General features: G+C 35.9%; 1 protein-coding gene across 2 annotated transcripts in view; it reads left to right on the forward strand.

The window, feature by feature from the left end:
- The window catches only part of MAGI3 (membrane associated guanylate kinase, WW and PDZ domain containing 3), a 218,311-nt gene that overhangs the window by 171,471 nt on the left and 30,827 nt on the right, over nucleotides 1–16,013 (forward strand). For both annotated transcript variants that reach the window (XM_074188464.1, XM_074188465.1), the window contains exons 12-15: nucleotides 1,141–1,297; nucleotides 4,689–4,780; nucleotides 6,481–6,673; nucleotides 9,932–10,117. In XM_074188464.1, the coding sequence (XP_074044565.1) occupies nucleotides 1,141–1,297; nucleotides 4,689–4,780; nucleotides 6,481–6,673; nucleotides 9,932–10,117 (628 nt within the window). The remainder of the gene's footprint in view (nucleotides 1–1,140; nucleotides 1,298–4,688; nucleotides 4,781–6,480; nucleotides 6,674–9,931; nucleotides 10,118–16,013) is intronic.

Here is a 16,013-nt window from a genome sequence, read left to right on the forward strand (position 1 = left end):
AATTTGATGCTTTGAAATCTATCATCATTAGCCCATCAAAGAAGTTCATCAATAGCCAGAAACCTTAGGTTATTTAAGGGAACTCCTCCAGCACAGTGAAAAAATATATCTTCTTAGGAATTAACATAATATAACAAAGTTAGGTGTCCTCTTGTACAGAATTCTGCTCCTAGCTACTTCTAGCAACATATTGAGGCTACTGTTTCCTCTCCCCTGGCTGACCAGGACCCTGAGCAGCAGGGGAGGAGAGAGGAGAGATAAGCAGAAGGGATAGACCTTGAGGATTCCTAAGCTAAGAACCATTACAAATGCTGTTTGATAGTGATCATTGTTTTTTTATCATCTTAAATAAAACTAATTCCTGGATGACAAATTTGGATAAATGTACTTTCGAGGGTTTGGGGGTAGTTAGTTTGAGGGTGGAGTAGGACATGTTTGAGGCAGATAAAATATTTCATTTTCTTTATAGCTAATTGTTTTACTTTGTTCTTAATATTGTCAAATATTTGGAAATTAACTTTTTGCAAACAAATCAAAATAAGATACTTTTTTATCTTTGACTTAGTAGTACCTTTTCCTTTAGATTGTTTGTATTTTAGAGTGTATTTTCATAATATCTATTTAACCTAATTTGGAGTTAAGACTTTTGCTACTCAGTGTTCTTAGAAAGAATTATATGTTGAAAACACCTTCATTGGAAATTATATAAGATTTAAAAAAGAAGTAAAAATTGTATAGTGCTTTCTTTTTTCTTTCCTTTCATAGAAGAACCTATTTTTTTTTGTAAGAAGCATTTACTGTATCATTTATTTTCTTCCCCAAATCAACTAGCAGTTTCAAGGTGGAAAGAAGAGAAACTAGTATTCAAATATAGGACTCAATAAGACTCTTCATTCAACTTACTATTAAAATTCTATTTAAGTAGAATTTTTTTTCTATTAGTTAAATACATCTTAGTTCAATACTTTCAAGAGACTCATGCTATACTGAATTTGTCAAATATATTAATGCTCAATACCTTCATTTCTTAGTGTTGAGAAATATGTATTCATGCCAAACTTGTTTTATGAAGTGATTAAATCATCTATTTTCTTATCATTTTGAACCAATTACTAAATAGCACCTGCTTTTCCACTTTAGAAGACAGATAAACAGGAGAATTCAGGAAGCTTGGAGGCCATCAATGAGTCGATTCCTCAGCCGATGCCTTTTCCACCCAGCATTATCAGGTCAGGATCCCCCAAATTAGATCCTTCTGAAGTCTACCTGAAGTCCAAGACGATATATGAAGATAAACGTAAGTCTCCAGGAAAATAAAGAATCAAGTGTCCCTGGATGTCATGAAGGACTTTTCTATTCTTAGGAATCATAGTTTTCTTTTCCAAATACAAGTTAAGGATGTTTGTGTTACTTTTAAGAAGGAAGACAATTCTGAGATCCCTTTATTTATCCCTCGAAAACGTTAAACATAGGGGCGGCTAGGTGGCGTGGTGGATAAAGCACCAGCCCTGGAGTCAGGAGTACCTGAGTTCAAATCCGGTCTCAAACAATTAATAATTACCCAGCTGTGTGGCCTTGGGCAAGCCACTTAACCCCGTTTGCCTTGCAAAAACCTAAAAAAAAAATGTTAAACATAGAACTATGGAATGTTAGAGCTGGAAGGTGTTCTGTAAGCACCTCATCCACCCCTCTCCTTTACAAGGGAAGAGTTAAGAGTTGGATGACAGACCCAGGATTTCAACTCAGGTCTTCTGATTTCAGATTTAGTGACTTCTTTACCATATAGCATCTATTGCCATATTGGAAATACTGCATGTGACTAAGTTTGCTCACCTTTAAACACCTGCAATCCTTTAACCTAATGTCTCCTAGAAAATGAGAAGTGGGTGCATGGTCCAAATAAAATGATTAAAGCTACATATGTCCTATTACTGTTTCCTTGTTGGTAAAATTTGGTTAGACTGAATATTCTCTAGTCATCTCTTCTAAGTGGATTTCTCCTTAATTTGAGCAACCTCATCCTTTGTTGTTTCTATCTATTCCCTTTCCCACTTCCCACAGTATTTATTTTGAACCTTCTCTCCAAGATCCCAATTCCACCTGCACCTCCAAGACTCTCCTCAAATGACTTTACCTTCCTCTTTCAAGAGCAGGAATTCTCTCAGCTCCTCTTATAATCTCCCCCACTTCATTTAAAACTTGTCATCCTTCTATCCATCTCGGCCTTCCTCATGCTTATTCTGACCATTGCTCAATCCTCTAATCATGCACTTTATCCCATCCCATCTTTTCCACCAATTATCTAATTATTTTCCATCAGTCATTTCTCACTTTCAATCTTCCCTGTCTTCAAAAGCACTTAAGTCTCCCTTGTCCGTTTTTTTAAAAATATTCCCTTGTCTCTACTGTTTTATCTGTCTTCTTTCTGACAGTCACCTATCATTCAGATCTTTCCCACAATCTGACCCCAATCTAGTTATATGCTTGGTTTCCTTGCCTTTCCTTAACCAGTCAATCCCTCCCCTTTTCTCCCATCTCCTTTAAATGACATTTTACCCACTCTTCAAAACCTTCCTCAAAGACTATCTCTTCTACAAAGATTTTGTCTTAAAAAAACCTCAAGTTACTTGAGGTCAAGGCTGATGTTTTTGACTTTTCATCTCTATTCTTTAGTATCATTTCTGACACATATTAGATGTTAATAGTGAATGCAAATGACAGAACAGTGACAATCCTCATATATTTTTCATAGTCTAAATTGTATCATATTTGTGTAGATATTTATCTCACTTACTAGTCTGTGAACCCTCAGGGCAATGTACACGAATATTTGTTGGATCAAACCGGATCTTTAAGATCCTTATAGTTTCAACAATTCTAGAATTCTCTTTAGTCACATTTTGATGAAATCCAAAAGCAATTGTTTTCTGCTAATGTGTGTTAACTATAAAGCAAGTGAAGGATTAACAGTTACTTTGAAGACTAGAATGCCAAAAAAGCACAGAGTTGTCTGCAGGTAGAACAAAAGACTCATTATATGTACATAATGAAGACTTTGTTTCCCAAGACAGTCTTTGCAGTTGCTTCTTATGCTGCATGAACTAGACTTGTCCAGGCAACCCTCCCTTTGTGGTAGAAAAATGTGACTTCATTCCACAGCATTCAAGATGTTGTCAAATGTGTGAAATTACTCACATTTCCTTTAAACATGTGTGTGATTTGGAATGTAATTGTTATTTTCATAAATCAAACTTAAAATTTTGCTTTTAAAGAATGAAGGAGTTCTAAAGAACATTACCTGGAACATGCCATAAAAACTACTGAAATGCTGTCTCTCATTTAAATACATAGATGGAGAGAGAGTACAAGAGTTTCTCTTCCCTTTTTCTCTCTCTCAGTCACTTCCTTCTCCATTCCATGTTCCACAAAGTAGACAGTTCTAAAATACAGGTCTGACTTTGTCATTCCATTGCTTAAGAATCTTTGGTCATTCCCCATTGCCCCTGGAAAAAACTCAGATTTCTGGGTTTGACAATGAAAGCACTTCACAGGCTAGTTCCACTCTGTTTTTCTGGACTCATTGTCTATTACTCCCATTCATATACATATTATATACTTCTCCTAACTGGTCTGTGTGCTCTTTCCTTCTCTGTGTCTTTGCCCAGACTGTATCTCTATACTTAGAATTTGCACCCTCCTCATTCTTGCCTCTTAGAGTCCTGAGCTTCCTTTATGAATCAGCTCAAGCTCCATTTATTTCCTACAAGAGATCTTCTTGGTACCTATGATTTCTGATGCCTTCTCCCCTGCCCCAAAATCCCTTCCATTGTAATTTATATAAATTGTGTATTTGCTCATCAATGTTCATATTGTTTCCCTTAATAGAACATAAACTCCTTGAGGTCAAGGATGATATTGTGTTTGGCTTTTCAGTCCTATTCTTTAGATCATTTCTGACCCATATTAGATTCTTAATAATAAATGTTTGCTGAATAGATGAATGAATGAAAAGGGCATCAGAATTTTCCACAGCTCATCTCCAAAAACAAAAGATAAATTTTACATATGAAATAAAGTAAACTGATATTTTCATGTTGACCTGGTTAATATAAGCCTTAAAGTGTTCATATAAATGATGCTTATTTTTTACTAATAGGACTATTATGTCTTTTTATTACTTAAAAAGTAAACTTGAGAAATCCTGAAAATGTATTTGCTTACAGAGGGACACATCTTCTGTGTGCCCTGAGAAAGGCATGAGTCTAAGTTTCTCAATGTTACATTTTCTATCATTTCTTAGATTCTGAAATACCTTGCCTAACTATCATATGCTGCTACATAACAAATATAAATTAATTGGCATTATGGTTTGATGAATTAAGTATTGTTGCATTAACTAGGGTTATTAGAATTTAAAGCTAACTTGCTACTGGGTAGAGTAAACACTAATTAATAACAGAACACTATGTCCAGAATTTCTGCAGCAGAGCTTGGTAGTTTACATTTTTCTTATCATGTTAGTGTTCAAGCTTGAACTTTGATATATACTTAAAAGCTTCCAGTTTATAATTTTATAGCAGGGCTCTAAAATATTAGTTGCCTAAATGTTGGACATTAGTCATTGTTTTATTCTAGTTCTCATTAAAGAAATAAGTTAAAAAAATCCCACCTTTTTTTTTTCCACTTAGCTCCAAACACCAAGGATTTGGATGTTTTTCTTCGAAAACAGGAATCAGGATTTGGCTTTAGAGTTCTGGGAGGGGATGGACCTGATCAGTCTGTAAGTTGTTTACTTGGAATTTGGAAATGTATGGTATGTCTGAATTGTTTGTCCCTCACATGATTATTTTAAATCTCCTTTTTTTCTCTTTAGCATTTTGATGAATAAATAGAAGGGTTTGATTTCCATTCATATCACTGTGTTCCCTCAAGAATTATTTGGATAGGGGTTATTGCCTCCTTTCTTGATCTCTTAGTAAACACTTGAACTAAAAGTTAAGTAATCATACTTAAGCTTCATAAAATACCAACTCCATGTGATTAGTAATCCTCCTCCTTTACTTTATTTGGGTTCTTTTAATCTTTTCTAACCAAAATCTTAGACTTTTTTTTGGAAACCTATAATTCTAAATCCTATTTATTATATTTATATTTATTATCTGACTGATCCATAAATGGTATACTTTTGAATCTTGAACTATTTGATCTTAACAATGGGTTGGCATGAAAAACATCATTAAATAATCAGTACTTTTCTGCATGTGATTTTATATGAAAGCTACACAGCTGGAAGAACTGCAAGATCATTAAGATTTTTTTGCCTAGCTTCAAAAGTTGTTTTTTGTTTATGATTCTGTTAACATTTATTTTTAGAGAGAAAAAAATGATAAATTTAAAACAACAAAAAACCCTTATCTTTAAATAGTCTTTTAATAGCATCACACAATGAGTCGTTTTGCAAAATTAAATGTATATAAGGGTAGCTAGGTGGCGCAGTGGATAGAGCACCAGCCCTGGAGTCAGAAGGACCTGAGTTCAAATGCAGCCTCAGACACTTAATAATTACCTAGATGTGTGACCCTGGGCAAGTCACTTAACCCCATTGCCTTGCAAAAACCTAAAAAAAAATAAATGCATATGGTCATTTTGTACAATATCACAAATCAAAATCTTTAATATGAAAACTGAATAACACACATATTAGCCAGTTATCCAAAGAAATCTATTTATTAGAACCTAATTAAAACTGATATAATGGACCTCTTCAACTGTATAAGCCAGGCACACAAATGAAAATATTTGGGGAATTTTTGTATGATATTCTACTATTCTGCTACCTTTTAACAAAAAAAATGTTTTAATGATTCTTTTTCCTCAACAGATGTTTCATAGTAGTAAACAGAGCTTGCTATGGCAGCCATATGCATATAAGTAGAGAAAGACTCTCCTCAATGCCCTTGTCACTGTAGAGAGATAATTAATGTTTTGCTGGTAGCATAGGAGTATGTTTATTGGGCACAACAACTCCCTGTTTAAGGAGACTGTATTATGGTGCCTTCCTTCTTTGTCCTCAACCCTAAAGATTATGTTAAATGCAAAAGAAGAAAGGCATTTTAATAACATTCTGTTAATGACTGAGACTCTAGCTGGTGTCACTTTCAAAGTCAATACTCCTGATATGGGACAATTTTTCTTTCTTGGATTTTAAAAAGCTTATAGTTTGGGGCGGCTGGGTGGCTCAGTGAATAGAGCACCGGCCTTGGAGTCAGGAGTACCTGGGTTCAAATGCGACCTCAGACACTTAATAATTACCTAGCTGTGTGGCCTTGGGCAAGCCACTTAACCCCATTGCCTTGAAAAAAAATCTAAAAAATAAAAGTTTATAGTTTGCCTAAAAATTATTCAGTTGTATTGAAATTTGACTATTAGGTTATCTAAGCAGACTGTTTAGACCAACCTACAAGTTTTTTGCTTCATCAGATATACATTGGAGCCATCATTCCCCTGGGAGCAGCTGAGAAAGATGGTCGGCTTCGTGCTGCTGATGAGCTCATGTGCATCGATGGAATTCCAGTGAAAGGAAAATCACACAAACAAGTTTTGGACCTGATGACAACTGCTGCTCGAAATGGCCATGTGTTGCTCACTGTTCGAAGAAAGATCTTCTTTGGTGGTATGTCCATCTCATGGTGTAGCAACAAACTATGTGTGTTAGTTAGCCAGCTCCTTTCCACCTTGTCCCTTCAGTTCTCTCATCTTTGAGTCACATCCCTTAAGAGAGCTTTACATGAGCCATACTCTTGGGCATCTGTGTTGCAGACCATTGTTCAGCACTGCTTACCTGTGTTTGCCACTTGCCTCATTTCATTTGCTGCCTTTTATTTGGGAATTCCTGCATGTTCTAGCCTTAAAATATATCAATATACTCCTTCTGTATGGTTTTTATTCATACTTCTGATGACAGAAATACTTTTGACTTGGGGGGGGTCTGTTTTCTACTGTACATTGTGGGTTCATTGATATGGTTCCAACCTACCTTTCAGCTTTATTTACATTTCAGTGCAGCCACTCTGGTCTTTTGGCAGTTCTTACATATTGTGTTCCATTTTTCCTATCCCAGGTTTTTGTGCAGAAGAGACCTGGAATGTTCCCTATCCTCACCTCTACCCCTTAGGATCCCTAATTTCCTTCAAAAGTGAACTCACATGCCACCCATGCACAGGGTCTTTCCTGATCCCTCTCATTGACTCATTCCTTCTTCCAAATTATCTTGTAATAATATTACATTTACTATGTGTGTGTGTGATGTGCCTGTATATCTTTGTGGTCTTGTATTATACATATATGTTTGTATGTATGAGAGGCTTGTGTACCTATGTGCGTGGTCTTGTATTCCACATATATGTGTATGTCTGTGTCTGTGGCCTTTACATTTAGAATATGAACACCTTGAGAGCAGGAATTATTTCATTTTGGTTTTACATCCTCAGAGTTAGCACAGAACAAAAATGTTTAATTGAAAAGGCGTTTTATGTGAATGTTGAGAACTGGAGGACTCACTCTACCACACACAATACACAGCTCATCTAAAACTATTAGACTTGGAGAGTATCCTGGACCAATAAGAGGTTAGGATCATATAACTATGTATAGCAGAGATGGGACCTTAACCAAGGTCTTCCTAGTTCTAGGTCTGGTCCTTTACAGTCCTTTGCTGCCTGTCTGTGTATATATATACCTGAAGCTAGTGATTTTTATGTACACACATATTCACATAAATACATGTGTCTACATATAAATGGATAGTTCGTGTCTCCATTTATCTTTTAATTCCAGTTTATTTAATAAGAAGTTTAGATCCATGTCATTTCATTTAATTTGACTTTTGACAAGTTTTTCATTCCCCTGCTTTTTTTCTATTTTCTATTCTTGTCATTTAGCAAGAGATCTCACTATATGCTGGTACATAGAAATTGTATGATTTTTGGTCATTTTTCATTCCTATAAAAACACATTAATACATAAAGTACATATTTCATTCCTATATGTACACATTAATACCTAACAACTCTTACTTTATAAATACATAACTCTGAATTTAAATGGACCAGATATTAAGTATTTTAAAATCATACATAAAAGAACAGTGAGATATCTCTTGCTGTGAGAAAAAAATAGACAAAAAGAGATGAATTCAAAACCCCATTATTAGAATACAACAGGTAATCACAGTGTGATATTTGCATGGCATTTTGTAGTTTCCAAAGCATTTTATACATATTATTTCATTTTATCTTTCCAACAAACCTGTGAGATAGATGTGATTATTATTCCAATTTTTAGATGTGGAAACAGATTAAGATCAATTAAGTGACATGCCCAGCATCACACAATTAGTGTCTGAGACACATTTGAATTCATTCTTGCCAACTCCACATTTAGTACTAAGAATCTACTCTGTGTCAGATCCTGTGTGAAGTGTTAGAGAAATGAAAGCAAAAAGAAACTGTATCTTCTCTCAGAAAGTATACATTCTATAGGAAGAAATGCTATATACATAGAGAAGATAAAATAGATACTAATTAGATACACCAACCCAAGTTAATTTTTTGAGGAGGAAAAAAGTACTAGCACCATGTAAAGCTATTCTGCCTTGCCCCTTTTTCTGTCCTATTTCTTTTGGAAAAAGTTAGGTCCATCCAGAAATACAATCTCCTCATGGGCTTTATCCCCCAGCAGGTCCCAATAATACTTATAAGATCAAATTTTCCTCTTTCCATGAGATCTTTTATTTATTTTATCTTGCTGCTTATACTTTTCAGTCATATCCATAAACTTTTAAGATTGTCAACTGATACTCTACATTTAACTTATTTGATATCCTAGCCCTTTCTTTTCAGTTTAAAGCCATTGTGATTATATTTGGATTTGCAAGACACAAAATAGTGTAGCCTTTTAGTAGACCACTATTTCTATGTTTTAAGCAATGCTCTCAAAATCTAGTTGACATTCTCAATATCTTCTTAGCCAGTTGCTCCTTTCCTTCTTTTCTCTATTCCATCTCTTAACTTTAAAAGAATACCTCCACTTCTTTGCCTAAGACACCTCAGTTTTTGGCAATGTTTTCTGGTTACTTACTGGTCATAGCATTGATATCCATTTAAATCAACAAAGTTCCCTCTGCTTTGTGGAGTTGGGGTTTTCTTCTCTTTCTTAGAGACATGCCCTGGGGAGACAACAGACATCTCTTTAGGGATACCTCTGTCCACCTGAACAAGGAAATCACCATTCACTGTTCCCCTTCTTTTCTTTCCTTCTTTCTCTGGGTGGCCTCACATTCTTCAGCCTCCCAAAACAAGCATGTTTTCTTATGCATCTTTTTTATATTTCTTGTCTGCATTTTTTTCTTTGTCCCCAAACTTACCTGCCTTCTTCACATGGAAGTGCCCCTCCATTACTGAGATCATAAGTCTAGTCTCCACAGGACCTTGCAAACAGATTGATTTAGAGCCTTGACTCTAGTCATGACTAAGTACAGTGAATCCTTAATATTGAAATATTATACAAGATAAGCTTTCTCTCCTATTACCCAAAAAACCTGAAAAGGTATTGGAGTTTGGTAGTCTACAATGTTTGCATGGACTTCTGTTCAGCCAAATGATCCCAACTTTGTTCTCCTGGAAACCTTTCTCCCTTAATAATTGGAGTATGATCTTACACATCCGAGGATCTATAAACATAAATTTACTATTACTGTATTTCTAATCCTGTACTCACAAAGCCCTTTGATATTTAACTCCAAACTTATGTACTTAGTTTAACAAAGATCTCAGAGTAGGATTCCCCAGGTTGGTATTTTTAGAGGAGACCACACTTTGCACTCAGCTGTATTACTTTCTCATTGTGTCAGAATTAATAATATTTGTTATAGAGAAACAACCTGAAGAAGATGACTCGCAGACCTTCATTTCAACACAGAATGGATCGCCCCGAATGAACCGGGCAGAGGGCACAACCAGGCCTTCTCAGGAGGCTTATGATGTTGTCTTACAGCGTAAAGAAAATGAAGGATTTGGTTTTGTCATCCTTACTTCCAAAAACAAACCACCTCCTGGAGGTAAGTTCTCCTTTACAATTTTTACTCTATTTTTCTCTTTGTTTTATGAGTCTCCTACCAGACCTTATGAGACCAATTATGATTTATGCTATTTATGTTGTAATTTATTGCCTTGGTGAATCAAGGAAATAACTATTATTAACTCAATCTGCATCAAGATTAAGCCACCATAGTACAGAATGTTTCAGAATCCTGGCTTAATACTTTTGGTGAAAAGAATAATAATATTAAAATGGGGGGGGGGTGAAGGAACAAAGTCTCCAAATTTATAATTGGAAATCTTTCTGAAGAGATAAATGAATTACAGAGTTGGTAGCAGTTGGAGAACAATCCTAGATGACAGAAATTCCAGTCCCAGAATATCATGAAAGAAATGTCTCCTCCATGTCATTTAAAAATAAGTGATAGGTTTATGATACTTAATACTTTTGTTGAATGATGAGAGACATTTGTCCTTTAAATATATGTTCTGTTCAAAGGTAAATTTTAGTGAAAATCTTTGTAAATTTGTCTAGTCTGAGTATATAAATAAACATCAGAAACCCATTTTGGCAGACTATTCTGAGAAATTTAAAGATAGCTGTAGAAAAAGTGAGATTACCCAACCCTCCAATCCAGTGACACCCTATGATATTAATATCTTCAGTGGAAATACCATAATTCAGAGCTATTAATATGTAAGAAATCCACAGTTTATTTTGATGTCAGAAACTGTTCATCTTAAACATGTTAAAACTAAGAGGAATGTAGGTATAAATGCAAATTAACAATATGATTTAAAAAGCCAAGAAACTTTACTAACATAATGTTCTCCATGCCAGTGAACTTGATTTTTCTGCTGCATACACCAAGATATATTTAAACTAATACCTTACTAGGGAAAGTACACTTTCAGTAAAGAGTTGTAAGCCAAACTATTTTAAGAAAACATTTCTAAAATTAATGTGAGTCTGTGATGGAAGAAGATACCATGGCATAGATGACTTATTACCATAGTGCCAGGTTACTGCTTATTGATACTAGCTTCCATTTTCAAAAGCAGTTGCTATGGTAACACTTGGAACTGTAACCGTCACTGTTGTTGTGAAGATTATTAAGTAGCCTACACCAGAAAAATGGTAAAGAAGCTTTTAAGTGGATTTCATGTATTATTATAGACTAAGATTTTTGAAAATAATAATGAATAGTTATTTTAATTCTATTACCATAGAGTAGTCTGTGATGTTCTGGTCTATGAGTTATTGAGAGATTATTAGGCTGCTTGATTTTCAGAATCTCTTCATATTAAGATAGAGTCAGATGTTTAATATAAAACTAATCAATACTGAAGGGGAAGGGAAAGGAAAATTATATATATGCATTATAACTGATTTAAATATTAAATTTTAAGCAGGTAGTTTGTAGACATAGTTTAAACATTGCATTTTAATTTGGCAAAAAGCTGGATTCTTTGCCCCTTCCTTTTGAGAGGTACTTATGCTTTTAAGAAACTTTAGAAGTATATAAATGCAAATTTTTGAGTAACGAGGTGGGAAAGAAAACCCAATTAAAATGTAAAATTGAAGCAGCAGTTAATGTGCAGTAGGAAATGAGTGTTTGCAGCTCATTAATTATCAGACTGAAGAGTAAATTAGTCTTAGGTTGTTGATGAATTTTATAAGGTTTGATATTTCTAGTTATGGTATAAAATATGTATTTATAACTTCAATGAAATGCTTGTTGATAAATCTCATTCATAGTCAGATATTGCAAGCACCTTCCCCAAATGATATCTACTATGGTTGTTAGATGGTGGTCACTTTGATGCTAGATGTTAACCTCCTCACAAAAAGGTTTCCCATCCAATCCACTAAACCTGTACTAAGTTTTAACAGTGTGCTAGCACTGTGCTAAGTATTGGGGATGCAATGATTGGAAAGAAAGATCATCCTTGCAGTCTAGCAGCTTATTGCCTGGCTCTCTGAAAGGGGGAGACCACATAGAGGAGGAGAGTAGAAGACTGGGGGATACCCAGCTCAGGGGCATCTTATTCCATGGAACTGAAACAGACAGAGTAGCAGAAGTAAAGTGAAGTAAACTAAGAGTTCAGTTGTATCTTCTATAAAGAAGGCATTTGGAAGAGTTTGAAACTCTGTCCTCCCAGCCTCTAGACATGGGGAGAGGAGGCTGAGGGGAGGTGATTATCAGCCAAGGTCTGAGTTATGATGGCAGCATGAGCTTATCCTGGGAGAAGGGACTATGTATATAAGGATGGACTGGATTAAATAAAGCAGAAAAGATTTAGTCTAGAAAAATAATTAATAACTCTATAATGCATAAAAGCATCCAGACTATGCCTTTTTTAAATGTGCTGGGGAAATGTCATGGCTTCTCCTAAAACCTTCAAAATCTTGTGCTCTAACATTTTTTCCATTAAAAATTTGTTTCTGGTGGCATTAGCATCCAGGGAAGTTGGCCAGCAGCCTTCCTCCTTGACCCAAGAAATAAATGTGAATCTGGTGCCTTAATGCTATTGCAAATAGAAGGAAGATGAATATGATTAGTTCTTCTGTTTTTAGAGGTTAAGAATGTTGAGCCAGTGTCCTCTTTCTTTCATGGATTCATATTATATAAACAATACCAGGTGATGGAATGCTTTGGCTTTTATTGAAGATTTAATGTTTGAGTTCTTTTTGCTTACCATGCACATTTTTCTAACCTGTCAGAGGTGTGGTGCTGCTCTTTCGCTATGTGCTTTCAATCTAGTTTTGTAAAACTAATTCTTTAGAACTTTAGAAGCCATCTTGTTTATGTGCCTCATTTTAGGGGTAGCAAGGTGATACCATGGTTAGAACCAGGATTCAGAAGGACCTGAGCAAATCAGTTGCCTCAAAGACACCCAATTTGCCTCCAAAAAAAAAAAACCAACCAGAATTAAATGCCTCAACTAACAGAATAAGAACATGGAGATGTGTGGCCTTGGGCAAGCCACTTTACCCCATTTGCCTTGCAAAAAAACCTAAAAAAATAATAAGAACATGGAGAGCCTCAAAAAAAGAGAGAGAATGTAAATACCTCATTTTATAGATGAGGACACCAAGAGAGTTATAGTTAAGTAACTTGACCAAGGCTATAGGGAAAATAACAGAAGTGGAATCAAATCTAGTGTTTTCTCCATTGTACTGTGGGTGTTGCTTTATGTCTATCCAATCCTATGCTAAATACATCTTTGACCTTAGTAGCACAGCCAAGCATAGTAAGACTATCTTACAAATTATCCATGTATCTTCTTGAATAAATTCAGGTCTTTGGATATTAATTTTTAAATTATTTTAAGTAGTTGAAAAATGTAGACACTTTATACCTACAGATAGAAAGCAATAGAATTGTAATTCAGCATCTTCACTACATTTTACATTGGATAGGCATAGTTGGGAAAAGCTAATTGTCGAGTGTTTCAGAATGAGATATTGTGTCTCTAATGAAACACTTCATTTTCCTAAGAAGTTAGGACCATGATTTTGCTAAAGATAAGTTATACTTAGTTTAACAGTCATATTTCTTGTGACTTTGGCATGTATTTTCCTGAATTTATGACTAGTTGATAATGAAATGTTTTAACTAATGGACTCATTTTTTACTAAATTCTGGCTTAAATTGACTAATCCCTAAAATGTTAAATGTAATCATACTTTTAAAAAACAACAAACACTCATTACCTTCATTTCCTCACCTACTCTCTTCTCGTTTTTGGTTGGTTTTTTTTTGCAAGGCAAATGGGGTTAAGTGTCTTGCCCAAGGCCACACAGCTAGGTAATTATTAAGTGTCTGAGGCCGGATTTGAACCCAGGTACTCCTGACTCCAAGGGCCGGTGCTTTATCCACTGCGCCACCTAGCCACACACCCCCACTCTCTTCTCAATCTCTTACAATCCATCATCTTTCTGGAGTGGCTTTCTCTTAACTTCTATAGTGGTCTTTTCTCTATCCACATTCTATTTAACCTTTTTGCAGGTTTTGGTGCTGACTTCCTCCTGATTATTCTCTCATCCCCTTGACTTCCATGATACTACCATCTCTTGCCTCCCTTCTGGCCTGTCTAAGTATTTGTTCCCAGTCTCCTTTGTTTTGTCATAATCTTTCCACCCATTAAGAAGAGCATTTCCCAAGACAGTCTCTGCCATGTCTGGGATGCTGTCCCTTTTGGAATCTCAAGTTCGTTTCAAAGTCAGTTTTACCTGATAAATAAAACCTTTTTGATCTTTATACACCCTGCCTAGTTGTGAAGGTTCTGTTAAAACTGATCATATGCTGATCTTGCCATCACCTCTCAGTGTATCACTTGCCTGTTCATGAAAATCAAAGTTCCTTTATCTGATCATAATCTTCTTTCATTTCCTCCAATCCCTAAATTTCTCAGTGCTTTTCCAAGCCATAATCTCTAATAATTACTCTCCTCTTCTCCCTCTCTCAATTCCTTGGCTTAGTGAACCAGTTACATCTTATAGTCAAGTCCTTTGCCCCCCTTTTGTCACCCATCATTACTTGCCAAACCTTAGACATGGATTACTTCCACAAGCTCTGCTCCTATTCACATGCTGCCAGATGTAACTAAAGAAAATCTCCACACTATGCTGACTTAATTCACCACATAATCCCTCACTGCAGGAGGGCCATCATTTTATATCTTCTGGGCATCCCTTTTTACCTTCATCAACTCTCTATCCCACTCACCACAGCAGCTTTTCCAAAAGCTCTTTCATTCCTCCTCAACCCTCCTGTGGCACCTTCTCCTTCAACTGCCTCATATTTTAATGAAAGAATTGAGGCTTTTCACCAAGAGCTCCCTCTTCTTCCCTACTTCTCATTTCAGATATGTTCATCCACTCTGTCTCATATGAAAAGACATCCCTACTCATTGCCAAGACTAGCCCTTCTCCATGGACCCTTGATTAAGACCCCTCTATCTTTTCTAGACAATTCCCCACTCCACCTTCTCCACATTCTCACATTTTCAGTCTATCCCTGGATCTACAGTTTGCTTTTCTGCTGCCTACAAACATGCCTCTGTCTCTTCCTCTGTCTCCAGAAAACCCTCCCTGACCATACTCAGTCTCCTCCCTTTCATGGCTAAAGTCCTTGAGAAAGCTATCCACACTTCAGGGGTCAAAAGCAAGATCTTCTTCACACCCTGGCCTCTTTCTACTTTTCCAGTTTTCTTATACTTTACACACCCCTCTTCATACCCTTTGTTTCAACAACCATGGCCTTTCTCTCCCTCACATGTAGGAACATACATATAATTCCCAAATTCCTTCCTTTTAACTAACTGGCTTCTATTCATTGGGATATATTCCCTTCTCATCACTGTCTCTTAACTTCCCTGGCTTCCTTCAAGACTCACTTCGTAGTTCACCTTCTGCAAGAGACTCTCCCGTCCATCTTTCTTAAGAAGTCACTGCCCTGTGTAGTGAATAGAGCACTGGCCCTGGAGTCAGGAGGACCTGAGTTCAAATTCGGACTCAGATACTTCATAATTACCTAGCTGTGTGATCTTGGGCAAGTCACTTAATCCCATTGCCTTGTAAAAATCTTTTAAAAAAAAGTCACTTCCCCCAGATTGACTTCGTAGGATTTTAGGCTTGGAGACTTGGTTTTTTTGTTTTGTTTTGTTTTGTTTTTTAATTGGTTTTTTTTTTGCAAGGCAAATGAGGTTAAGTGGCTTGCCCAAGGCCACACAGCTAGGTAATTACTAAGTGTCAGAGACCAGATTTGAACCCAGGTACTCCTGACTCCAGGGCTGGTGCTTTATCCACTGCACCACCTAGCCACCCCTGGAGACTTGTTTTTAATCCTGTATCAGAAACCTTTAGAAATCTGCCTTTCTGAACTTTAAGATGTCTATCAGATTATATCT

This window comes from Macrotis lagotis, chromosome 5 (genome assembly GCF_037893015.1).
Source record: "Macrotis lagotis isolate mMagLag1 chromosome 5, bilby.v1.9.chrom.fasta, whole genome shotgun sequence".
Lineage (NCBI taxonomy): Eukaryota > Metazoa > Chordata > Mammalia > Peramelemorphia > Peramelidae > Macrotis > Macrotis lagotis.